At 36.5% G+C, this 27,334-nt stretch overlaps 1 protein-coding gene and 1 pseudogene across 1 annotated transcript in view; one reads left to right on the forward strand and one right to left on the reverse strand.

Annotated features, from left to right (window-relative positions):
* Window positions 1–7,930: 7,930 nt before the first annotated feature.
* The window catches only part of ARHGEF38 (Rho guanine nucleotide exchange factor 38), a 158,141-nt gene continuing 138,737 nt past the window's right edge, over window positions 7,931–27,334 (forward strand). The window contains exon 1 of the mRNA XM_063723557.1: window positions 7,931–8,062. Within this exon, the coding sequence (XP_063579627.1) occupies window positions 8,041–8,062 (22 nt within the window). The 5' untranslated portion in view covers window positions 7,931–8,040. The remainder of the gene's footprint in view (window positions 8,063–27,334) is intronic.
* LOC100442265 (protein PIMREG-like) lies at window positions 13,885–14,751 on the reverse strand (annotated as a pseudogene).

Consider the following 27,334-nt stretch of genomic DNA (forward strand, 5'->3'; position numbering starts at 1 on the left):
CTGATTGCTCATTCTAATAACTATTTAATTTCCTCTTTTTGCTGCCAAACTTCTCAAATGAGTCCTCTTTACTGATACTTATGTAATAGGATGTTATGATAGAACTTTTACTATTTTATCAGTTTCTGAGTGAGGCTCTAAACTTGAGAACAAAATGTTTTATTATCCACAAATTATAAAAAGACATATCATACTCTCCGTAACTAAAGAGTGACTCAAAAGAGGCAGCCTAAAAATTAATCAGGTGATTTGTCCCCAGCCTACCTTGATGAGGGGAGAGTTAAAGATTCATAAAGACAAAAAAGGACTTTTTTACAGGAAGAATCATAAAGGCTGAATATGCAAACAAATAACGGCCGGATTATATATGTCAAAAGAACTCTAACCCACGTCTGCAACAATCAGCCAGAAAAGCCAAACCACAACCTCTGTAGCAATTGGTCACAACAGTCAAGACTTGATCAATGACTGCCAGCTTCTCTATTTGTTGTTGTTGTTGTTGTTGTTGAGACAGGGTCTCACTCTGTTGCCCAGGCTGTGAGGGTAGTGGCATGATCTTGGCTCACTGCAGCCTCAATCTCCCAGGCTCAAGTGATCCTCCTACCCCAGACTCCTGAGTATCTGGAAGTTAATTTTTAGCCCCTTCAAGCCTGGTTAATTAATTAATTAATTTATTTATTTATTAGTAGAGATGGGGTTTTGCCATGTTGCCCAGGCTGGTCCAGAACTCCTGCACTGAAGTGATCTGCCCACCTTGGCCTCCCACAGTGCTGGGATTACAGGTGTGAGCCATGGTGCCCAGCCACTTCTCTACTTCTTGCCCCTTTTTCAACTCAGGACCAGCCAGAGAAAGCCAAATATACTCCTCAAACCAATCACATAAAATGCTGCACTTCTAGTTTGCCTTCCTCTAGTTTCCTTGGGCCAACAGTTTCAATCAGCATACTTGAAAGGTTTCCTACTCTCCTGCCTGTCTGCCTTGAGTCTCTGCCAAATGTAAATGATGGTGGCTGACACATCTGCTATAGCAAAACTCTAAGTAAATAATCTCACTTCTCATTTGGGTGTCCTTCATGTATTTCCACAGTTGATAGAGTGTTAGGACATTTCTCCTCTCCTCTGCTTGGGGAACAGAACAGGGTGCTCCTCCATAAGCTACAGCCAAAGGCCATGGAGGCTGACACCTCACTCAATTCCAACAAATGTCTAAAGGGGAGGCTCACTTTGGCTTCTGTGTGGAGGATAAATTATTAAGAAGACATGAGTTCTCAGCAGCATATGATGTAACTATTTTAAGGCTTATTCTACTAGATGACCATCTTAGAGGCTATTGCCATCATCAGAGCAAAAAGTGATAGATGAGCAGTATTAATGGCAGTATATTTTAGAGATAGAGCCTGTAGAATCTGCTGATTAACTGGAGGAAGTTGTATGGCAAAAAGAAATTAAGGAGGCTCTCAAGTTGGGAGCCTCAGCAGCTAGATGGATAAGGTCATAACTGAAATTGGGAAAACCTGTGGGGAAGTGAATTTGGAGACCAGAGAGAAAAATCAAGAGTCTTATTTTGTCCAGTCCAGTTTGAGGTGCCTATTAGACTTCAAAGGGATACACCAAGAAGGTAGTTGGGTAAACATGATGAGACACATCAGCTGTGTTACTCGGCACTCTGGGTTTCATTCCCATTCCTGCTGCCTAGAAGGTGAGTTTCTTTGGTTGATTTTGTTAACTCCCTGAGCTTCTATTCCCTTATCTTTTATTTATTTATTCATTTATTTAAATTTTTTTATTTTCATTGGTTTTTGGGGAACAGGTAGTATTTGGATACATGAGTAAGTTCTTTAGTGGTGATTTGTGAGATTTTGAGCATCACCTGAGCAGTATACACTGAACCCAATTTGTAGTCTTTTATACCTCACCCGCTTCCCACCCTTGCCCCCTGAGTCCCCAAAGTCCATTGTGTCATTCTTATGCCTTTGAATCCTCATAGCTTAGCTTCTACTTATGAGTGAGAACATGTGATGTTTGGCTTTCCATTCCTGAGTTACTTCACTTAGAATAATAGTCTCCAGTCTCATCCAGGTTGCTGCCGATGCTATTAATTCGTTCCTTTTATTGCTGAATAGTATTCCATTGTATATATATATACCACAGTTTCTTTATCCACTTGTTGATTTGTGGGCATTTAGGTTGGTTCTACATTTTTGCAGTTGTGAATTGTGCTGCTATAAACATGCATGTGCAAGTATCTTTTTCATATAATGACTTCTTTTCCTCTGGGTAGATACTCAGTAGTAGGATTGCTGGATCAGATGGTAGTTCTACTTTTAGTTCTTTAAGGAATCTCCACATTGTTTTCCATAGTGTAGAAGTGTTCCCTTTTCACCGCATCCATGCCAACATCTATTATTTTTTGAGTTTTTTAATATGGCCATTTTTGCAGGAGTAAGGTGGTATTGCATTGTGGTTTTGATTTGCATTTCTCTGATCATTAGCAATGTTGAGCATTTTTTCATATGTTTGTTGGTCATTTGTATATCTTCTTTTGAGAATTATCTATTCATGTCCTTAGCCCACTTTTTGATGGGATTGTTTGCTTTTATCTTGTTTTTTTTTAGTTGAGTTGGTTATCAATTCTGGATATTAGTCCTTTGTCAGATGGATAGGTTGTAAAGATTTTCTCCCACTCTGTGAGGTGTCTGTTTACTCTGCTGGCTGTTCCTTTTGCCATGCAAAAGCTCTTTAGTTTAATAAAGTCCCAGATAATTATCTTTGTTTTCATTGCATTTGCTTTTGGGTTCTTGGTCATGAAATCCTTGCCTAAGCCAATGTCCAGGAGGGTTTTTCTGAGGTTATCTTCTAGAATTTTTATAGTTTCAGGTCTTAGATTTAAGTCCTTGATCCATCTTGGGTTGATTTTTGTATAAGGTGAGAAACGGGGATCCAGTTTCATTCTCCTACATGTGGCTAGCCAATTATTCCAGCACCATTTGTTGAATAGGGTCCTTTCCTCACTTTATGTTTCTGTTTGCTTTGTCAAGGATCAGTTGACTGTAAGTATCTGGGTTTATTTCTGGGTTCTCTATTCTGTTCCACTGGCCTATGTGCCTATTTTTATACCAGTGCCATGCTGTTTGGGTGACTATGGCCTTATAGTATAAGTTGAAATCAGATAATGTGATGGCTCCAGATTTGTTCTTTTTGGTTAGTCTTGCCTTGGCTATGGGGGCTCTTTTTTGGTTCTGTATGAATTTTAGGATTGTTTTTTCTAGTTCTGTGAAGAATGATGGTGGTATTTTGATAGGAATTGCACTGAATTTGTAGATTGTTTTTGGCAGTATGATCGTTTTCACAATATTGATTTTACCCTTCCACGAGCATGGGATATGCTTCCATTTGTTTGTGTCATCTATGATTTCTTTCAGCAGTGTTTTGTAATTTTCCTTGTTGAAGTCTTTCACCTCCTTGGTTAGGTGTGTTCCTAAGTAATTTTTTTTGCAGTTATTGTAAAAGTGGTTGAGTTCTTGATTTGATTCTCAGCTTAGTCACTGTTGGTGTATAGCAGAGCTACTAATTTGCATACATTAATTTTGTATCCTGAAACTTTGCTGCATTCATTTATCAGTTTTAGTAGCTTTTTGGAGGAGTCTTTAGAGTTCTCAGCAAACAGCAACAATTTGACTTCCTCTTTACCTATTTGGATGCCCTTTATTTGTTTTTCTTGTCTGATTATTCTGGCTAGGACTTCCAGTACTATGTTGAAGAGAAGTGGTGAAAGTGGGCATCCTTGTCTTGTTTCTGTTCTCAGAGGGAATGCTTTCAACTTTTTCCCATTAAATATTATGTTGGCTGTGGGTTTGTCATAGATGGCTTTTATTACATTAAGATATGTGCCTTGCATGCCAATTTTGTTGAGGGTTTTAATCAAAAAGGGATGCTGGATTTTGTCAAATGCTTTTTCTGCATCTATTGAGATGATCATGTGATTTTTGCTTTTAATTCTGTTTATGTGGTGTATCACATTTATTGACTTGTAGAGATGAGATTTCACCATGTTGGCCAGGCTGGTCTTGAACTCCTGACCTCAAGTGATCCACCTACCTCGGCCGCCCAAAGTGCTGGGATTATAGGCATAAGCTACCATGCCTGGGCACCCAGCTAATTTTTAAAAAACTTTTTTGGTAGATACAGGGTCTTGCTATGTTGCCCAGGCTGGTTTCAAACTCTTGGCTTTAAGTGATCTTCACACCTCAGCCTCCCAAAGTACTGGGATTACAGACATGAGCCAAGTCACCTATTTAAGACTATGTCTATTATCCTCTCTTATCCCTCATTGTCCAGATACTCTAGAAATTTATTTAATCTACATCTCATGCACTCATGCTGTTTCTTCTTATTAGCTCATGATGCCATCATTTGAAGACTTGTTCTGTCAGTTTGACATACACTGATGGCAAGGCCTCATGGGGTCAATGTTGGGCACCCAGCTTACAACTTTTTAGCTTATATCTAGGCTCAGATATTTTTTCCTTAAAAATACTGCTGTGTCAGAATAGCTGGGTCCATGGAAGTTTACACACTCTGTGGCCATGTTATGTATTGGGCTACCTCATGATGATTTGAATATTTGCCACTCAGGGTGATTCCCTCTGCTACTCCTGTAATTGGGCCTCCTAATTGTTGCACTCTGTACAACAGGGGTCCCCAACCCCCAGGCAACGGTACCAGCCCCATCCCCTGGTACTGTTCTGTAGCATAATTAGAACAAGGTCACACAGCAGGAGGTGAGTGGTGGGTGAGTAACTTCATCTGTATTTGCAACCACTCCTCATTGCTCACATTAGGGCCTGAACTCCACCACCTGTAAGATCAGTGGCGGCATTAGCCTCTCATAGGAGCACAGACCCTATTATGAACTGTGCATGCAAAGGATCTAGGTTGCATGTTCTTTATGATAATCTAATGCCTGATGATCTGTCACTATCTCCCACCACCCCTAGATGGGACCATCTAGTTGCAAGAAAACAAGCTCAGGGATCCCACCGATTCCACAAGATGAGTTGTATAATTATTTCATTATATATTACAGTGTAATAATAATAGAAATAAAGTGCACTATAAATATAATGCACTTGAATAACCAAGTGCACTTGAATAACTCAAAACCATCTCTCTGTCCTGGTCCATGGAAAAACTGTCTTCCGTGAAACCAGTCCTTGGTACCAAAAAGGGTGGGGACTGTAAAAAGGTTGGGGACTGTTGCTGTACAATATTATCTTTCTGGGCTGTCCATGAAACATCCCAAATGCCAATTTCCCAAACTATATTCACCCTAACTTATATAACTAAGAGACAATTATAATTAGGTATTTTATCACAGAGTAAAAATCTACCTAAAAGTAAAATGTACTATCTACCATTAAATACAGGGAGACCTGCTTAATTTCTAAGCACAGAATCCTATTTCAACTCTGAGTTAACTATCACTTTATTTCAATGTATTAATACCTATCTTCTGTTTCTTTATTATTTGTTTGGCTTCTCATTAGAATTCAAGTTCCTTAAAGGCATATGCACTATTATTTATCTTTAGATCCTTAGTCTTAAATACTTAGTAAATAAATGATAAAATAGGACAAAGAGAAGGGAGATTTTTTTTTTCATAGCCAGATAGCTTCGGCTGTCTGCTATAACTATCATTAATAGAACATTTTACTTTATAAAAGCAAAATGGATCACTGTTAATAATCAGAGAAAACCTCAGAAGCTGATTGGCGATGATCTTTTATACATTTTGAGAATCATCGGTAAGCATTTTTGTACCTACAAAGCAAAATGTGCTGTACCAAGTGTTGATGTTATAAGCTCCCTAGAATGTCATAGTCTCCTGCCATTCACCATCTCAAAATAATCATCATACTTCAATATTCCATTTTTATTGCTTTTACCCCTTCATCTAGAAGTTGTAAAAATTATATTTATAATATAATAGAAAACATATTATAATATAAAAATTCTACATTTAAATATGTAAAATTGGATATCCTTCTGGTAACAAAAGTGTTACATGCCCATTGTAAAATATTTAAACAATGTAGAATGTTTACATAAAAAGTGTTACTTTTTCATAATCCCACCCCCAAGAGATAATTAGATTTTCCTATGATGTACATTCTTCTGAATTTTTAAAATATACATTCAAATACCTAGATCATGTATTTTACAAAAATGTGATCAGGTAGTATATAGTTTGGCAATTTTTATCATTTCGGTAGTTATCTTTCTTTGTCAGCATGTATAGATAGAACTTATTACTTTAATAATTGCATAATTTCCATAGGTATGTTTTTTAATTGGCTCACAATTGATGAACAATTAAGTGGTTTCTAATTTTTACTATGAAAACAGAGTTGCAATGACTACCTACGTAGATAAATCTTTCTGCATTTGTGCAACTTTTTCTCAGGAAAAATTCTTAGAAATAGAATTTTTGACTTGAAAATCATCAATATTTTAATTTTGAATGTAATTTTATTTTAAATAGATATTTCCAAACTGCTTTCCATAAAGTTATGCTAACTTGCATTGTAGAATGGAATGTTTACACTAGAATGGAATGTTTTCATCACTAGGCTCATTGTTTTAATATTTTCTAAGAAAAATATCTCACTGCTTGAATTCATATTTCTTTCATTAGTAGTCAGATGTAGCATCTTTCCATATATTTGTTAGTTATTTGCATTTTTCTGTGGATTATGTTTTATGACCTTTGCCATTTTTATTTCCTGTAGTTATTTTATATCGTAATATTTCTTATAATTTACAGCAATTAACCCATAAATCACGTGTATTATGAATATTAATTCCTAGTTCATTGTTTCTATATCCACCTTCTTTAGAGTATAGTTTTATGTACTCTATTTTAATTTCGGAGGTGGTTGAATTTATCTTTTTTTATAGTTTCTGGTTTTTATATCAAGGCTATGTAGAATTTTATCAACTTATGAATTATTTATCCATATTTACCCCTACTTTTTTACTCTTTTATTGTTCCTTAGTTATGATTTTATATTCAAGATAAAAAGAATCATTCTTACACACTTATTTCCTATTACATCATTATACATTTCTTTTTCTTTTTTTCTTTCGAGACGGAGTTTGGCGCTTGTTGCCCAGGCTGGAGTGCAGCGATCTCGCTCACCGCAACCTCCGCCTCCCGGATTCAAGCGATTCCCCTGCCTCAGCCTCCCGAGTAGCTGAGATTACAGGCATGCGCCACCACACCCGGCTAATTTGTATTTTTTTTCTTTCTTTTTTTTTTTTTTGAGATGGAGTCTCGCTCTGTGGCCAGGCTGGAGTGCAGTGGCGTGATCTCGGCTCACTGCAACCTCCGCCTCCCAGGTTCAAGTGATTCTCCTGCCTCAGCCTCCCAAGTAGCTGGGATTACAGGCATATGCCACCACGCCCCGCTAATTTTGGTATTTTTAGTGGAGACAGGGTTTCTCCATATTGGTCAGGCTGGTCTCAAACTCCCGACCTCAGGAGATCCGCCCGCCTTGGCTTCCCAAAGTGCTGGGATTACAGGCGTGAGCCACCACGCCCAGCACATCATTATACATTTCTAAGTAACATAGTGGCGTATTCTATAATTTGTGATTACAACTTTCAGAATAGAGAAAAACAGTTGTCCCTCAAGATCCACAGAGGATTCCTTCCAGAAACAGCGTAGATGCCAAAATCTTTGCATGATCAAGTCCCTGGTATAAAATGACATAGTATTTGCAAATAATCTGAACATATCCGTCTGTATACATTAAATCATCTCTAGATTACTTATAATATCTAGTACAATGTAAATATTCTGTAAATAGTTGTTATTCTAAATTGGTTTTGAAAATCTTTTTTAATTTTTTGTTGTATTTTTTTCCAATAGCTTTTATTCATGGTTAGTTGAATTCGTGGACATGGAACATGCAGATACAAAGGGCTGACTGTATTAAAAAATGACATCTGAGAACTCAAGACAATACTTTCAGAAGAAAAATGCTGCAAATTTCAAAAGCAGGTGAATTAAATATTAATAAATATTTGGTAATATTTATAAAGACAAAAGCATTTTGTCCCTTACAAACATTGGGCTTTTTGATATTCCACTGAGTGTTTTATGAGCTGATTATAGGTGGAGTGCAGGTCAATTGAGCAGATCTTAATTAAGAGTCTTCACTTTTCCCAGTGTTGGGAATACAGCAGCATCAAGGCTTTGGGAAAAAAATCTGCTGGAGGCTGCTAAAGAAAGAATTGTACTTATTTCTTTCAAAACAACCTCTCTTCTCTCTCTCCCTGGTCATGCACAGGAAAAACATGTAACTGTGATAATTTGGTAATCACCCGACACCACAAGGGGGAGCCAACAGTAGATCCTTACTGAGCTGACCCCCATGGATTGAAGAATTTAGAAGGGGAAAGAAATTTGCTAGTGGGTGATGATTTTTAGCTGTTGAATCAAACCTATCCTGATCTATCTTTAAACTTGCCAGTTATTCAAACAAATAAATTCCTATAATTGTTTAAGCTAGTTTCTGTTGCATCCAGAGGCATTCTACTCAATACAGTGGTTCTCTTATATAACTGCATTAATGCTGTATACTTCTATATGTTGACAGTTTTTCTTTCTGTGCTATTGTGATTATCATTTAACTTGTCTGTGTTCTCTTCAGAGTTTCAGCCAGAATTGTATCTATCTTGTAGACAATCCATACACCCAATACAATGTCCAATGAAATCTAGATACCTTACCTATTTGCCAAAAGTGTGAGAAGAAACTATGCCATCAAGGATCATTATGCTATTTGATTTCTTTTTTGTAATATTACTATATGATAGAATTGTTACTTTTTTTGTTTTTGTTTTTGTAGATTTAGGAGGTACATGTGCAGGTTTGTTACATGGGTATATTGCACAATGCTTTGAGGTGTGGGCTTCTAATGATACCATCACACAAGTATGGAACATAGTATCCAAGGTTTTTCAACCCTTACCCAGCTCCCTCCTGACTTTTGGAGTCCCCAGTATCTATTGTTTCCATATTTGTGTCCATGTATACCTAATATTTAGCTCTCACTTATAAGTGAGAACACGCAGTATTTAATTTTCTGTTTCTGAATAAATTTGCTTAGAATAATGGACTCCAGCTGCATTCATGTTGCTGTAAAGGACATGATTTTGTTCTTTTTTTAATGGCTGTGTATTTGATTTCTTAACTTCTGTTTATTATGCACTATTTTCCTTAATTCATTTGTTTTCTTTTAAAACTATAAATACAGAAAAGCACATAGAGGCATGCATGAAACACCAACAATGAACAAATGTTTACACTGCATATCAAGTTTAATACCCCAATCCTATTTCCCTCTCTTTGAATCCAAAACCAAATATTATCATTATCTGCCACATAGGCTGGCTAGATTTTTAAAATAATATTGTTTTGTCTGGTTTCCAAAATATGTGCAAAAGGAATTATACTCTACTTAATACTTGGAAACCTATTTTATACAGTCAACCTATGTGTTCCTGACATTTATTAATGTAAATTCATATGGCTTTTGCTTATTCATTTTAAATGCTGTGTTGTTTTGCATCATAGGAAGATACCACATCTTACGTTTTCAGTTACCTGTTAGTGGAGATTTGCATTGGTTCTAGTTTTCACTATTACAAACAATGCATCAAATGGACATCTTTATGTCTCTGATGACAGCTTTTCTACAATAATAGGACTAAGCAAGAAATTGATGGTCATAGGATACCCACATTATCAAATATACTGGATATTGCCAAACTCTCTTGTTTCAAAAAATGGCTGCAAATTTTGAAATTTTTGTGTATTACAAAATTGCTTTCCAAAGTGGTTGCACCAATTTATACTTCCACCACAATCTAAAAAAGTAATCATTGGTCCACATCACTGCTTAATACTCGGTATTATTAATTTTTACATCTCACTAATCTGATAGGTATGAAATGATCCTTCATTTTCATTTTTTTTTTTGCCGAGATTACTAGTGACATTATTATCCTGTTATGTATTTACTCATCATTATGCTTTCTATTTTTGTGATTTGCCTGCTCATATCCATTGCCTATTTGGGGTGGAGGGGGTGTGGTTGACTTTTAAATCATTTTTCTACTTTGTAATAATTCATCATATATTTGATATAAATCTCTTTTTTATGTTGTGAATTACTTTTCCCTGTCTGACAATTATCTTACAGTTACATTTATGATGACTTAAACTTTTACTATTAGAATTTCACTATAAAGTAGTCTTTTCTTTTTTGGGGGGTTTAGTTAAAACATCCTTCCCTACCCCAATATAGTAAACATATTCTCATTTTTTAATCTAAAAATTTTGTTTCATTTTTCACATTTAAATCTTTAATCCGTATGAAATTTATTTTGCTTAAGGTATAAATCAGGGAAATTTTTTTCATATAATAAATCAATCACACCAACAGTTTTCTTTGTTAATTTGTTTTTTGTTTGTTTGTTTGTTTTTGAGACAGGGTCTTGCTCTGTCGCCCAGGCTGTGGTATAGCAGCCACTGCGCCCACCCTTTCCTCTGTTAATTTGTAAAGCTTTCTCTGCGATACACCAAATTTCTTGTACACTTCCATCTGTTTCTGGGCGTCCTATTCTATTCCACTTATCTATTTGTCTATGAACCAATATCACATTGTCCTGTAAATATTATGGTATCCTGTAGATATATGGTAAGGCAAGTCTTTAAAATGGTCTTAACTATTCACAATACTTTACTCTCCCATATAACTTTTTTAAAACAATAAATTTCCATAAAAATATATTGCTGGGATTTTAATGAAATTTCATTTAATTTACAGATTAGTTCAGAAAATAGACACTTTTCTGGTATTAAATATTCCTATTTATGGGTATAATATGTCTTGTAATTTAGTTAGGTCTTCTGTCATATCTTTCAATAAAATTTTGTACTTTTTTCCAAAAAGATTGTGAACACCTTCTATTAGATTTATTCCTAGGTACATTTTTGGTTGTTGTTGGTTTTGTAAATTATATCTTTTCAAGTTACTTTTTATGACCATGGTTGCTAAGTTCTTAGGCAAGCTATCAATTCTTTTATATTGGCCTTGTATTCAGCAAGTTAGCTGAATTATCTTAATTGCTTTAATGGTTGTCCTTTAAATTCTTAGATTTTCTATATAGACAACCATATCATCTGATGGTCACAACTTTATTTCTCTTCTGTTCTAATCCTTACACACACATCTTATTTATTTTACTTTATTTAGGTCTTTTATTATATGATGAATTGAAGCAGCGTTAACAGATATCTTTCATTTGTTCTTGTTTAAGTGTACTTGACAAAAGGTAAAATCATGACTCATGCAAATATATAAAATGGGTATGTGTCAAGGATTTTGTTCAATTGATTAATTAATGGGAGAACCAGGAACATGTTAAAATGAGTTCAAAAAATACTTCAGACCAGTCGCAGTGGCTCATGTCTATAATCTCAACACTTTAGGAGGCCGAGGCAGGCGGATCCTGAATTGAGTCCGGGAATTTGAGACCAGCCTGGGCAACATGGTAAAAACTCATCTCTACAAAAAATACAAAAATTAGCTGGGTGTGGTAGTGTGCCCCTGTAGTCCCAGCTACTAGGAAAGCTGAGGTGGGAGGATCAACCTGAGCCTGGCAGGTTGAGGCTGCAGTGAGTCGTGAGGGTGCCACTGCACTCCAGCCTGGGTGACACAGCCAGACCCTGTCTCAAAAAAAAAAAAAACACACACACACACACACAAATCCTTTACAGCTAAGGTATTTATAGGCAATTTAATAAAGGAACTTTAGGATAAGATTGCTGGGTTAAATACAAAACTGGTTAACACCCTACAGAGCAATAAACCTTACTTTGAGTTTGTATCTTTCACTAAAGAGAAATTATTTTCATCTGTACTAGACAAATATCTGCAAGTTAATCTCTGTATTTACAGACTGTAAAACAGCAAGGTCAATAGAAAAATTAACTAAAGGTGCAAACCCAGAACTGTGCCAAAAGAACACCTGGTATTCTTTTTTGCCCAATTCTAAGTTTTGGATAATTTTTCTGATGTTCTTTATATTAAAGAAAATGCTTATAAAATTTCACCATTAATTAAGGTGTTTGTGGAGTTTTTGGTAAATACCTTTTCAAGTAAGTTAAAGAAGTTCTCTTCTAATTCTGGTTTCTAAAAAATAATTTAGCACAAAAAATGAGCCGGGCGTGGTGGCAGGCGCCTGTAGTCCCAGCTACTTGGGAGGCTGAGGCAGGAGAATGGTGTGAAACTGGGAGGCGGAGCTTGCAGTGAGCAGAGACAGCACCACTGCACTCCAGCCTGGGCGATAGAGCGAGACTCCGTCTCAAAAAAATAATAATAATAAATAAATAATAATAATTTAGCATAAATGAGTAGTGCAATAAATACTTTTTCTACATTGATTAGCATGTTTTTTTGCTTTTTCTCCTTTTCGTGTGTTAATGAGGTGGACTATATTGATAATTTCTTGATGTTGAAATATCACTTTATTCCTCAGAAAACACTACTTGGTCATGACGTGTTATGTTATATACTGGTGACATTTATTTTCGAATATTTTATTTGAGAATTTTTCATTTATGTTCATAAGTGAAACTGCTCAGTACTTTTCTGGTTCTGTCCTTAGATTTCTTAAGCAGATAATTTTCTTTCTTTGTCTACTCTTTTTGGAAAGTTTTAAAAATAAGATCTAGAATATCTTTTTTCTCACAGACTTGGTTGAAAAATCACTTATAAAACTAATTTTGTATGGTTTCATTTTTAAGGGAGAAATTTTTGACTACTGATGTAATTTTTAATGGTTATTGGCTTATTTATATCTTATGTTTTTTCTTGAATCAATTTTGATAATTTATATTTTCTAGAAAAAATGAAATTTTAACATTTTCAAATTTATTGACACAAAGTTGTTCAAGGTGCTGTCTTGTGACTTTTAAAACATTCATTCTTTTAATTTTTCTTAAAATTATTTATTTGTGGCTTCTTTATTCTTTTGATTAGTTTTATTTGATAATGTATTTTTATCTTTTAATAAATAGATTGATTTTATTAATCACCTGTTTTTAAGTTGTCTACTAGTCATTAATTTCTGTTCATCTCTCTTGAAAAATAATTTCTTTCCAAGTTTTCTCACTATTATTTGTGCAGCTTCTTGATTTGAATGCTTAACTAATTTATTTTAAGTGTTTCTCTTTTTTTTCCAAATGCAAACAGTCTTTATTATGAGAATGCAATGTTATCTAGGTTTCTTTCTAACAAAATGACAAAGGAGGTTTCTTAAATAATTTACAAAGGGCAGAAATTGCTCTTGAACAGGGCTACCCCTCCCAGCACACCCACAGTACTCTGCTTTGCGCATACAAATAGGTACCCGTGAGCCCATGGTCTTAAGCCTGGAAATATCTCCTATGCCTTCCTTTGAGTCCCTGGTAGGAAAAGCAGGGATGAGAGTAGGACCCCACCAAGAGCCTTGGCACCAGAAACACAGTGGGTGAGTGATTCTGTGAATGACTCCCCAAAAACCAGGCACCCAGGTACACAGCTCAGAGCTCTCAAACATCTGATGCTGGCACTTCACATTACAGATGAAGCAAATACAAGACTCAAGGTCAAGTGTACGATGAGTTTCTAAGCCCAAGAGTCCCTGGAAAACTAGAAGGAACAATTGTCCCCACCTCTGCAAGATCTCCACAAGACACTCCCAGGCTGTGGCAGGCAGTCACTGATGGGTCCAGATGTGGCTGGAGCAGCGGGGCACAGGGCTCCTTGTTAATCAGGTCCTTGTTAGCATGGCCCAGGGGTACTGATGACTCCTGGGGGGTTCCTCCAGGAAGCTCATTGGAAGCACAGACATCCTCGGGTATGAAGCCTCGGTGGTCAGACAGGTCTTGTTTTCTGCAGGACAGAACTGCAGGGCACTTCCTCCGTCATGAATGAGAGAGATGGTCATGTCACCACTCTCTTCCGCCATAATAGCTTCGTCCAGCTCCTGGGAGAGCTTCTGGAGATGCTGAGTTCCCGCCCCCGCAGGCCCTCGGTCACTGTCAGACTCACTGGGAGAGCAGAGGGGCTCTGTTGAGGAGTAGGGACTCCGGAAGGCAGCCTCCCGCCTCAACAGCCTTACTGGGTGGGCAGGTGAGCCTATGGGGCAAAGAGGCGGTGATGATCCCTCTCCCAGGGGTCTGCGGCTGAGTGGGTAAGGGCGGCTCCAGACAGCCGGGTGCTCTCGTGGCTCAAGCTGTGAGTTGGTGATCCACTGCCCTCTGTGCCCCTCTCTTCCTCCTCCTGGCCTTCACCTGGGTCTCCACCAGCCATTTGGTGCCGCTTTGGCAGGACTCCTGGATTCTCTGGGACTTGGCACCCAAGGCACTTTAGCCGAGGGAGCTGCAGCCTGGAGGCCCTGTGGCCCTGGCTCTGGTGTTTCCAGGCATTTCCAGGAGGGGCCTGCCTGGAGGCTGAGGCTGACAGCTCTCAGGGGCAGCCTCCTTTGGAACTGTCTGCTTAGTGAACTCAGGGCCCCGGCAGAGGTCTCCTGATGACTGGCCAAAGGCTGCAGCTCCTTGCTGTCCTCCAGCTGCTCCTGGTGCTGTAGAGATTTCCGGCGCACAGAGGCCCCCATTCCCTGCCACCAGGAAGCCATCTGCCTGGCCAAGAGTCTTCTCTGCCCACCACACCCTGACACCACCAACGCCCACCCAAGCCCGAACACATCGTGTTTCTCATTTTTTAAAGAAATGTACTTAAGGCTATGAATTTCATCCTTAGTTATAGTTTAGCTGTACTCCGTAAGACCTGACAGATAATTATTCATTCTATTTTGTAGTTTTAATTGTTTTTATGCTTTTAACCCATACAAAAAAGTTGTGCACATTATTAAGTTTTTAAAATATGAGTTTCCAAAATTTAAGCAGGGTTTGTTTCTTTAAAAATATTTAATTGAATCAAAATTAGAGAATATGGCATGCATCTCATTAATTTTTCAAGAAATTTTTATGGCCTTTTATGTGGCTATTTTAAAAAATGATGAGAACTCAGGCTGGCAAAAATAAACAAATAAATAAAAATAAAAAATAGAAAAATGAACCATTTGGTTTTCTTTATGGGGGCAAATATATTGATATACTTAATATTTAAATAGCATAAATAAATGAGAGTACTATATGATATAAATATTATATAATACATATTGAATACATAAAAATTAGATAAAATCTGATAATTTTATTGTTTGACTCTTCTATATCTTAACTAATCTTTCTCCTCTCCTTCGCCAATCTTCTTTTGGTGGAAATTTATTAAAATCTTTCTGTGATCATCTGCTAATTTCTTTCTATAATTCTGTACATTTTTGCTTTTAATAGTTCAAAACTATGCCATCAGTGTATACAGTTCATGTAGTATCATTTTTTTATTGGATTATTTCTTTTATTTTTGTGTAGCATTTTCCCTCTATCTATATTTTACATGTTAAAATGCTATTTTTGGCATTTTGATGTTGATAAGCCTATGTCACTTTTCTTATTCTTCGCATTTGTTTTTCCCTTATTTTGTCTTTAATCAGTTTAAACATGCATATTTTTAGTCTTTACCCAATTATTTTATAACAAAAAAATCTGCAAATGTTTTGTAATTTTAGATTTGTTTATTCTATTGACAAATATTAATTGAGTTCTTATAAGTGCCAGATCCTTGTCTCAGTGCTGAGAATGTATTAGTGGCAAACTGATTAAATTCTCTTTTCACAATGGATTCCACATTGTAGTGACAGGAGATACACAAGTAGCATAATAAATAAGCACATTTTATTATATATTATAATATGATAGGTCATATAGAAAAAAATATAGAGCAGGTCAAGTGTATGGCAGTTTTACAGTGACAGTGGGAGTGATTGCAGAATAAATGAAATAGCCATATTTGGCTTCATTGGAAAAATACTATATGAGCAAAGAAAGACTTGAAAGAGGTGAGAAAGTGAGCTCTCCAGGAGATCTTTTCAATTCCTAATGAGGGAGAGTGACTGGCATCTTCAAGGAACAGCAAGTAGGCCAGTATGGCTGTAGAAAATAGAATTTGGGGAAAGTAGCAGGAGAGTGTAGTGCATATAGTGGGTAGGCAGATTGCATAGGGTCTTGTAAGTCATAAGTAGCAATTGAATTTGCATACTATTTAAATATAGATTAAAGGAGTCAAGGGTAGAAGCATGGAGAACACTTAGGAAACTACTCTAGTTATCTAGGTGAGAGATGATGGTGGCTTGAACCAAAGTGGAAACAGCAGAAAGGATAATAATTGATCAAACCAATGTTATATTGAAGGTAGATCCAATAAGATTCCCTAAAGTACTGGATATGCGGGGGCGGGGGGGCGGGGGGCAGTGACAGAAGAAAATATGTCAACAATGCCTTTAAGTTTGGGGCCTAGCAACTTAAAAAAAATGTAATTTTCCATTTAGTAACTACATAGAGCATGATTTGAGGGTGGGAAAATAAAGGCGTTCAGTATTGGACATCTTAAATTTGAGATACCTATTATACACCCAACTGGAGATTTCAAATAGGCAATTTGCTACATAAATATGGAATTCACAGGAGAGGTCCAAGCTAGAGAATTAAAATTGGCAATCATGACATATAACTGATATTAAGTCATGGATTGGATGTCATCACCATAGGTGTATGTATAAATAGAGAAGAGAAGTCCAGAGACTGAGCCCTGGGGCACTCTAAAGTTAAGAGATTTGGCCGGGCATGGTGGCTCACACCTGTGATCCCAGCACTTTGGGAGGCTGAGGTGGGCGGATCACGAGGTGGAGAGATTGACACCATCCTGGCCAACACAGTGAAACCCCATCTCTACTAAAAATAAAAAAAATTAGTTGGGCATGGTTGTGGGCACCTGTAGTCCCAGCTACTTGGGAGGCTGAGGCAGGAGAATGGCATGAACCCGGGAGGTGGAGCTTGCAGTGAGCCGAGATCGAGCCACTGCACTCCAGCCTGGACGACAGAGCAAGACTCTGTCTCAAAAAAAAAAAAAAAAAAAAAAGAGATTCACTGTAAAGACCATGAATTAGCAATAGAGGCTAAGAGAAGTATCCAGAGATACCAAGAGAAGAAACAAGAGAGACTGGAATTCTGAAGTCAAGTGGACAGTGTTTCCAGGAGGTGGGAATGACTAGTTGTGTCAAATAATGTTGTTAGGTAAAGTAACATGAAGACTGAAAACTGACCCTTGGATTTGTATAGGGAGATCAGTTAGGATGAAGTGGTTGGACCAAAAGCCTGATGGCAAGAGGGAAATTGTAGTCAATGAATATAGACAACTTTTTCTAAGAGTTTAATTACAATACAGTTCAGAAAAATGAGGGAGGATCTGGAGGGCAAGCGGAATCAAGAGACATTTTTCTCCTGGGTATGCGTGTGTTTGGGCGTGCATGCATGCACGCATATTTTAAGATGGAATTATAGCAGTGCATTTACTCCTCAAAGTGTCCCAGAAGAGAGGATAAGTTGATGGTGTAGGAGAGGGAAAAGAGAATTGCTGAAGACGTCAAGTAATCAGGAGGGGATGGTGTCCTGTACACAATTTGAAAGGCTAGTATGAGGTCAAAGTGCAAATTGTTCATCTATAGTCAGAGAATAAAGGCTGGCAAGCTGACTAGTGTGAGCAGATATGGTAATGCAAGTTCGTAGAATGCAAGTTTTGTAGAAATTTTTTTTCTAACTTCTACTACTCCCTCAGAGAAGTAGGAAGCAAACTCATCATCTGAGAGGATGGGAGGGAAGGTGCCCAGGATTTGACAGCAGAGAACGCACAGAACACTGATATAGGAGAGGAGAAAAGGAAATGGATTCGGGACGTGTAGTTAAATTCCTTGGCAGCTCTAAGGGGCCATTTGAGGTTTAAGGTCATGAATTTAAAGTGGGACCAGTCAGTGTTTCAGTGTTTTTCCCAGCCATATTCAGCTGCAGCATGCCAGGGCAGTGAGGACAGGTGGATTTAACCAAGCTTGCAGTTCTACCAAGTGAATACCATAAAGGCAGAGATGCAATGGAGTTGACAGCATATACTAATTGTAAAGCCAGATCATGGAATTTAAGCAGGGTAAGGAGAGAAGTAAGAATATCTAGAAAGTGCAGGATCATGAAAAGGTGATAGGATCAATAAATTAGAGGTTCTGGTGGAGTTGAAGGATTGTTGTGTTCGGGCTCTAGAGAGAGTTAAACTGGAAAGATAAGTGAAAAGATGGAGTTGATTTTAAATAGGTAATTCTCTGGCAATCCATGTGGAGAGAACTGCTCTTAAGAAATTACCGGCCAGGCATGGTGGCTCACACTTGTAATCCCAGCAATTTGGGAGGACGAGGCAAGGGGATCACTCAGGTCAGGAGTTTGAGACCAGCCTGGCCAACATGGTGAAACCCCATCTCTACTAAAAATACAAAATTAGCCATATGTGGCAGCACACACCTGTAATCCCAGCTACTCAGGAGGCTGAGGCAGGAGAATCAATTGAACCCAGGAGGCAGAGGTTGCAGTGAGCAGAGATCGTGCCATTGCACTCCAGCCTGGGCGACAAGAGCAAAACTCATCTCAAAAAAAAAAAAAAAAAAATTAGAAATTGCAAAGTGGTCTTATATTTGCTCCTGTTGGTGATTCAAGTGTTTTGTCACCCAAGTCTATTCTTCATGTTAATTTCTCAGTTTGGGAGTAAATTTTAACTCCAAGGCAAACTGAGACTTCAATTTCTCAAAAGAAACTTTGAAAAATCTAACTCAGAGCCAATTTATCAATAAATATGTTAGTATGTATCACTAAAAATTATTTTAAAAATTTTGGGACAAACTTAGGACTATTTACTTAGCACAACCATAATACTATCACAGAAAAACAAAAACAAATACAAACCATCATGAATTTCTTAATCAATGTTAAAGTTTTCAGTGATCTCATATACATCATTATTTTAACAGTTCTTTTGAATCAAGATCCAAATAAGATTATCACATTGCATTAGTTAATGTATCTTCTATATTTCTTTAAGTCATTAGATTTTTCCTCCAACTTGTGTTTTTTTATAATTTTTATAAATCAGTTTCTTATTTCCCTGATTGCTGACATAATTTAACATGTTTCTCTGTCACCTGTATTTCCTATAAATTAAACCAGATTTATGTTAAATTTTTTTATGTGTGGCAAATTGTTTTTTTCCATCAGGAAGACATAGTTCCTGTTCATCATTCCTTTTGTGATGTTAGCAGACATCGATGTGCAATGTGTAAATTTTTAACGTTTTCTTACTATCAAATTTTTACATACTAAGGACACAAATACAGATCAGTCATTTTATCACATTTCACTGAAGCGTTTATAATTTATCATTCTATTATCTTCAACAAAAGAAGAATTGCTGTTGTTACTGTTGTTTCGACCAGCCTGTGACCTTCCAACAGGTTAGCTGCAGTGATACCTGAACTGCCATTACATTTTTTTTTTAATTTTTAATATTTTTGTAGAGAGGAGTCTCCCTATGTTTCCCACGCTGGTCTTTAACTCTTGGCCTCAAGGGATCCTCCTGCCTCAGCCTCCCAAAGTGCTAAGATTACAGGTATGAGCCACTGCACCCAGCCCACCATTCAATAGAGCTTCAAGATTTGAACCAATAACAAATCTTGATCTGCTGTCATGACATCATGTGGATGTATTGGTAACAGGCTGGGCTCAGCTATGTCAAAAACTCCCAGATCTGTGCAAAAGTAGTAAGAAATACACTGATGACTGAAGTCAAAGCAAATGCTGAAAAAGCTCCTGGTAGCAGCATAAAAATGGTGAATGTAAAAAAGGAGTAATTGTATCCTGACTAAAGCTTGAAATGTTACACTTTTAAGGTGGAGATCTATGAATATATAGGAGGGCAGTTTGAAACGTTCTCATGCCATGAAAAAAAAAGGTCTAAATTAAGGTGTGATTTTCTTTAAAGTACATAATTATTTCCTACATTAGAAGAAATAGAAGAGACAAAGGCATGATATCAGCTCCCTCATGATGTACATTGATTGGGACAAAGAAACTGGTGACTGACCTTTTAGTTGGAAAAAGAATACACAGAGTGTGAAGAATCAGAGAGGGGTTCTGAAAGTAGGAAGATATTGAGGGGAATAAAAGAAGATGAGATAAGTAATAAACTTGAAGTAAAAAAACGATTTGAGCTCTCTGGGTAGTAGCTTTACAATATGCAATAAGCAATTAAACTGTTAACACTCTTATTTTTATTTTAAGTTTCAGGGTACATGTGCAGGATGTGCAAGTTTGTTACATAGGTACACATGTGCTGTGGTGATTTGCTGCACCTATCAACCTATCACCTAGATATTAAGCTCAACATACATTAACTATTTTTCCTAATGCTCTTCCTCCCCCTACCCCACCCCTTGACAGGCCCCAGTGTGTGTTGTTCCCCTCCCTGTGTCCATGAGTTCTCATTGTTCAGCTCCCACTTATAAGTGAAAACATGCGGTGTTTGGTTTTTTGTTCATGCACTAGTTTGCTGAGGATAATATCATCAATTATTTTACAAAAATTTTTGGAATGGCATACTTACGCTGTAATTTATCTAATCATTTTCCAGATGTATACCTTGGGGTAGTAATTTTTAACTTTTGTTAAACCACATGTTAAACAACTCAAACTTGGAACTATCAGACTTTTTCTTTAGGATAGTTTTTTAGAAGTAGGATAACTAAGTCAAAGAGTATTAATAATACTCTTTGATACTTTTATCAAAAGGTAGTAATAAAAATATCAGAGTATTATTAATACTTACATATAATACTAATTTGACTCAATTATTCTTCAGTTTTCTAACATTCTTTCAGCATGTAATACCAACTTCCTTCTTAACCTCATAGAGAATGAAGAAACACAAATGTTTTCAACAGAAGAATAAATATGATTCTGTTTTAGAAAAAAAAAAAGCATACTGGTAGCAGAATGACCATTTGCCATTTCCCTTCCTGTGAAATCTGTCTCTTTTTGACCTTTGCCCCTATTTTATTATTGAGGTGTTGGTATCTTTCTTATCAGTTTCCCTGAACTCTTTCCATCAAAGTATTATTAAAGATAATAATTCTTTTTCATATGTGTGATGAATTTTTCTCCCAGTTTAATATTTGTCTTATGGTTCTATTTTTATATCTTTGGGCCTTTTTTCTTTGTATGTCTTCATGATGAATGTAATATGCATTGCTTATAACAAACAATACAGACATTCATAAAGTAAAAAGCAAAAGCAAAGATAGGATAACACAGTATAAAAATCATTGTGTATTTAAACTATCCTGCTTTTCTATGCCTTCTTGGTTTTGTGTAGTGTTGTTTAAATTCTGTATATGTCCATGTGTTTTCCTTGGAGATTTCCATTTCTCTAGGATGGCATGGTGTTTTAGATTTAAAGAAGAGGAAGGGGGATTGTTGCCTCAGTTGAATCCCTAGTATTCCTTCTACTCAACGTTCTGAGAGGAGATCTTACTGATCATAAGTCATTTTTCTGGAACTTCCATGGTGAGTAGGGCTAAATATTTTAGCAACTGAAGAAACAATTTGAACAAACTCTTAGTTTCAGACATGGTTTGTTAGGTCATCTATAAAAACAGATAGCAGGGGTGGGAGCGGTGGCTCACCCCTGTAATCCCAGCACTTTGGGAGGCTGAGGCAGGTGGATCATGAGGTCAGGAGATCAAGACCATCCTGGCTAACACGGTGAAACCCCGTCTCTACTAAAAAAATACAAAAAATTAGCCAGGCATGGTGGTGGGCGCCTGTAGTCCCAGCTACTAGGGAGGCTGAGGCAGGAAAATTGTGTGAACCTGGGAGGCGGAGCTTGCAGTGAGCCGAAATTGCACCACTGCACTCCAGCCTGGGTGACAGAGCGAGATTCCGTCTTAAAAAACAAACAAACAAACAAAAAACAAATAGCAAAATAATAAGACATTATAAGGCAAGGCTGTATTAACATAGATGTATTTAATATGTCTCATCTACAAACACAAACCCACCAAACATCTGTTTCCACAAGAAAGCGTTAATGTGCCTCTTAATATCCACAATATGCTAGAATCCATTGTTTTCAGGAGTCAAGGGAACACTAAAGATTGGTAGGCATGCAAAGCCACATATAGTGTAGCTTTAGGCTGCTAGTATTTGCTGATCTTTGTTCTCCTTGCAAAAGGATAAAAGAAGAAGAGAAATTTGTCCAAAGGACCCAGCTAAACAACTTTTTACCTATGTTTAAAACCTTCATAAATTTGCCAGGATGATTCATATGTATTCTACTATACATAAAAGAAAGTTCTTTTTCTAAAAAAAAAAAAAAAGCTAAGAAAACACCCATTTAGAACCACTACATACACATAGAGAAATGACATTATAGCTGAATGTAAATTTAGGAGACCGAATAAAAGCTATTTAGGTAGACAAGGCAGGGACAAGTATTCTGGAAAAACGGAATAGCAAGAGCAAAAGAATGAGGCACAAAGAGTTTTCCATTTTTCTTTCTCTGTCCTCTCACTCCAGATTCTTTCCTGCCACATTCTTTATTCCTGTCACTAAAATAAATGGTTCCATTAAACAATAACAAATAAGTTTTAATATAAAACTGCTCAGGATGTTCAGAGGAAAAATGTTCTATAACTGTAAATATGAACAAGTAATTTGTAAAATATTGCTGAGCTAACAAATTAATGTTTCTGGAATCATATTTTAGTTTTCTAAAAGACATCTCTCTTGTCTGTGGAAAGGTGAGAGAAGATCTTGTACACAAAGATTTATGTGCAAGGATGTTCAATGTCTGATTATCTATAATAAAGAAAAAAATGAGAATACCTAATTCTAACTCGAGACAAGTAGTTATATAAATTATGCCTACTAATATATGACATAAGGATATGATCACTACATATTCTCCATTAAAAATAGTTACAAAATATACAAGGTATAATTTTATATTTGCATAGAAATGTACATAGAGAGACATATAGAGAAAACACTGAAAGGATGTCCTATATATGAAAAAATAGTATTCCTTCTAGGTTTTGGAATTACTTCTTACACGTTTTCAATACTGTCTATAATGAACACATTTCACTTTATAATCACAAGACAAATCGCAATAAATTTTAGCGGCAGGGGTTGGGGAATAAACATATCCATTAGGAGTTTAATGAACTTACAATATTTTAACTTTAGTCTTTGGTTTGTAAACTATAGGTCAAATGTAAATATAAGAAATGCTCCCTGCTTGTTTCTCAAAGGAGAACCATGTCTTTGTATTTTAATCAATTAGATAAATGTTTGAAAAACAAAAGTGAGACCTGTAATACCGATTGGAATACTTGTGCTTGCACTAAAAATTTCAAATATTTTTCTGCCCTCGACTTTGAGTAAACAACTTTAGAAAAATAACACATATTTTGAGTTATATTCATCTTTGGATGAACTTTAGGAGATTTATCTGTTGTATAATTGAGACTGAGTTATTATTGGTCTAAGGACAATTTTTTTCTACTATAGCTTAGCAGCCAGATACAGATTAGCATTTATCAATAAAGATGAGTTTTGTTCTGTCAATAGTATTGCTTAGAGATAAGCTATTAAAATTTGTCATTGTTAGTGCCAGTGCCTGTTCTGACTTATAAAATAAAGTTCTAGCAATTCAGAAAGTTATTCTCTTTTTTCACAGTGAGAAATATGTGGTCAGTGAGGATGTGACTTATTTATCTGTTGAAAATCATAGGAATAATAACTATATTTACTCATTGTTTACTATGTGTCAGTCTCACACTGGTCCTGAGAGAGGTGTCCTAATAATGAAAACATAATTAGTCCAAAACAATTAGAAAGTAGTTTCTTTAAAAAGATAAGTGTTTTATCAATGATATATGTGACATAATAATTAGGAACTTTCATACCTGTGTACGAATTGTGACATCATCACCTAGTATTTATGATGTTGGACAAATTATTCAAACTCCCTGACTTAGTCATCCCCATCTATAAAACAAAAGAAGCATTGTACCTTATATTGTTTGGATCCGTGTCCCTATCTAAATCTCATGTCGAATTGTAATCCCCAATATTGGAGGTGGAGCCTGGTGGGTGGTGATTGGATCATGGAGGTGGTTTCTCATGAATGGTTTAACACCATTCCACTCAGTGCTGTTCTCATGACAGTGAGTTTGTTCTCATGAGATGTGGTTGTTTAAAAGTGTGTAGCACCTTCCCACCACTCTCTTCCTCCTGCTCTGGCCATGTGAAGTGCCAGCTCTCCCTTTGCCTTCCACCATGATTGTAAGTTTCCTGAGGCCTCCCCAGAAGCTGAGCAGATGCCAGCACCATGCTTCCTGGACAACCTGCGGAACCATGAGACAATTAAACCTCTTTATTAATTACCCAGTCTCATGTATTCCTTTATAGAAATGCAAGAACAGACTAATACAATACATATCTCATAAAGTTCTTGTGAGGATTAAGTGCCATAATCTGTGAGCACCATTTGGAGTGCCTTCTGTTCAATAAATGTTAGCTATTAATACATTTTCATAGCATCTTTGCCATCAAATTTAAAATGAAACATTTAAAAACCTCCATGTATGTTTTGTTTCTCTTATTCAATTATCTGCTTATGGAATAACTTTTCTCATTCTTTGGAATGCAAAATACTAAATAGAAAAGATAAGACATTACCTTTCTGTAGCAAGCATTAAAATCTCTTGTAATTTCTCTCAAACAGGTATTCTTAAATCTGGGCTGAAAGATTTAATATCTTCAAACCATCCAAATTGCACTTACTCAGTGTGTAACAGTAAGAGAAGTTTCAGTTGACTTTATTATCTGCTTAAAACAGATAGAATACTAAGAATGTATAGATATGGTGCCTTTGAAGAGCAAATTCAGGTATGATCACTAAACATACTAATACAGGATTTGCTAGACACTTATTTGCTGAAGAGGCTCAGCAATTTATCCTGTGAAATATCCCAACTTCCAGATTTTGTGTTAAATCCTCTTTCTGGTGTTATTTACTTTGTGCCTTCACCCCTGTGATGTCTATAATCTAGAATTCAAATCAGAAGCCTTGAATCCTTGGTTAGAAGCCATCATTGATAATGTGTTTTCTTTTTGCATCACATCAGGAGACACCTAATTCTGCTAAGACAATAAAAGTAGTGATAGACTGACCCTAGAGAAATAATGGTAAACAAGACAAAAAAAGATTATGCTGTCATGGAAGTTGCATTACAGTGGGATAGAGGCGTGATCAACAAGTAAATAAATAAGTATAATAATTCAAAATACTGATAAAGTTATAAATAAGAAAAAACAAAGGAATTAGTGAGTGAGATAGAGTGTTTAAGGTGAGGTTTTCCAGGAAAGTCTCTTTGAAGAGGTAACATTTGAGCACACCCTGAAAGATTAGAAAAAAATAGCAGAGGGAAAACCTGGGAAAGGGGACTTCAAGGACTGTGGAAATAATTTTCCACAGTGGCATAATAAATCTAATGTGTTTGAGGAGGGGGGAAAGGAGACTTTTGACTGAAGCATTAGTCATCTGGGGAAATCTAGTTCCTGCAATGTGGTAGACCAGATATTGTAACTCCCTCTGCCACCAAACCCATAGAAATTATGAAAAGAAATTGTATATTTACTTTTAAATGTATAGCTGAGCTTACAATAAAGTAAGCCAAGCTCCTACTTGCCAAAAATGAAGAAAGCAAAATAAAATGGTAAGGTCAATTTGAAGGTGGTGGAGGAAAGAATATTGCCAGCCTTGGTAATCATGGAAATGAGTTATAATAACCATAACAGAATATGAAATGAGGCCATGAGCCTAATGGAGTCAGGGAGTGAAAACTGAGATTCCTGCTGGAGGACTAGAAAATTTCCCCATCAACACAAGGATATTCTTCCAAAATATAACTTTCATGAGAGCAGAGACTTTGCCTGTTTCTTATGACATCCCTAGTCTTTAGCACAGTAACTTAGTAAACTTTTATTAAATAAATGAATGTCTTGGCTTGGGCTCTAAGTAAAGAGGAAAATGTCTTCCCTATGAGTTTGTAACCATGCCTCCCCTCACATAAATTTGGGGGCTTATAATTGAAATAGGTAATATATGTGAGGTTTGCCAACCTCTAAGTGAGAAATTAACATAAAAAGTGCTCTGAAATTGGCATATCCTGGGAAGCCTATAAGTAGCAAAAGGACAAATTATCAACCAAGATTTTCTGTAGGAGAAACACATACACATTAAAAATAAGCTTAGAACCTAAAATTATAAAAATACATCAGGAGACTATCAGGTACAAAGCAGCACTTCAGTCATCTTTGCTTCATGATGCATCATATGAGAAAACAAAAATGTCTTGAAATTGATGAGAAAGTGATATATCAGCCATTTAATCCATACCTAATGTACTGAGAGTCCTGGTAATTTAACCATGTCAATGCAGTCTTCTTAACCATGTCAATGCACTCTACATTATTTACTGAAGAAAAATGATTGCCTTTTAAAGATTTTTTAAAAAAAGACTAAGAAACAAAAATAGGTTAAAAGGAGCCAAATCAGGACCATAAGGTGGATGCCTAATGATTTCCCATTGAAACTCTCACAAATTTTCTCTTGTTTAATGAGATGAATGAGCAGGAGCATTGTCATGGTAGAGAAGGACTCTTTGGTGAAGTTTTCCCAGGCATTTGTCTGCTAAAGCTCTGGCTGACTTTCTCTGAACATTCTCCTAATAGGCAGATGTTATCGTTTTTTGGCCCTCCAGCAAGTCAGCAAACAAAGTGCCTTGAGCATCCCAAAACACTGTTGCCATGACCCTTGCTTTTGACTGGTCTGCTTTTGCTTTGACTGGACCACTCCACCTCTTGGTAGCCATTGCTTTGATTGTGCTTTGTCTTCAGGATCATACTGGTAAAGCTATGTTTCATCTCCTATTACTATTCTTTGAGAAATGCTACAGTATCTTGATCCCAGTTGTTTAAAATATTCATGGAAAGCTCCACTCTTGTCTGCAGTTGATCTGGGTGCCATGGTTTTGGCACCAATTGAATGGAAGGTGCTCGACTTTGATTTTTTAGTCAGGATTGTGTAAGCTGAACTAATTGAGATGTCTGTGGTGTTGGCTATTGTCCAAGCTGTTAAATATTGGTTAGTTAGGGCAT

This window comes from Pongo abelii, chromosome 3 (assembly GCF_028885655.2).
Source record: "Pongo abelii isolate AG06213 chromosome 3, NHGRI_mPonAbe1-v2.0_pri, whole genome shotgun sequence".
Lineage (NCBI taxonomy): Eukaryota > Metazoa > Chordata > Mammalia > Primates > Hominidae > Pongo > Pongo abelii.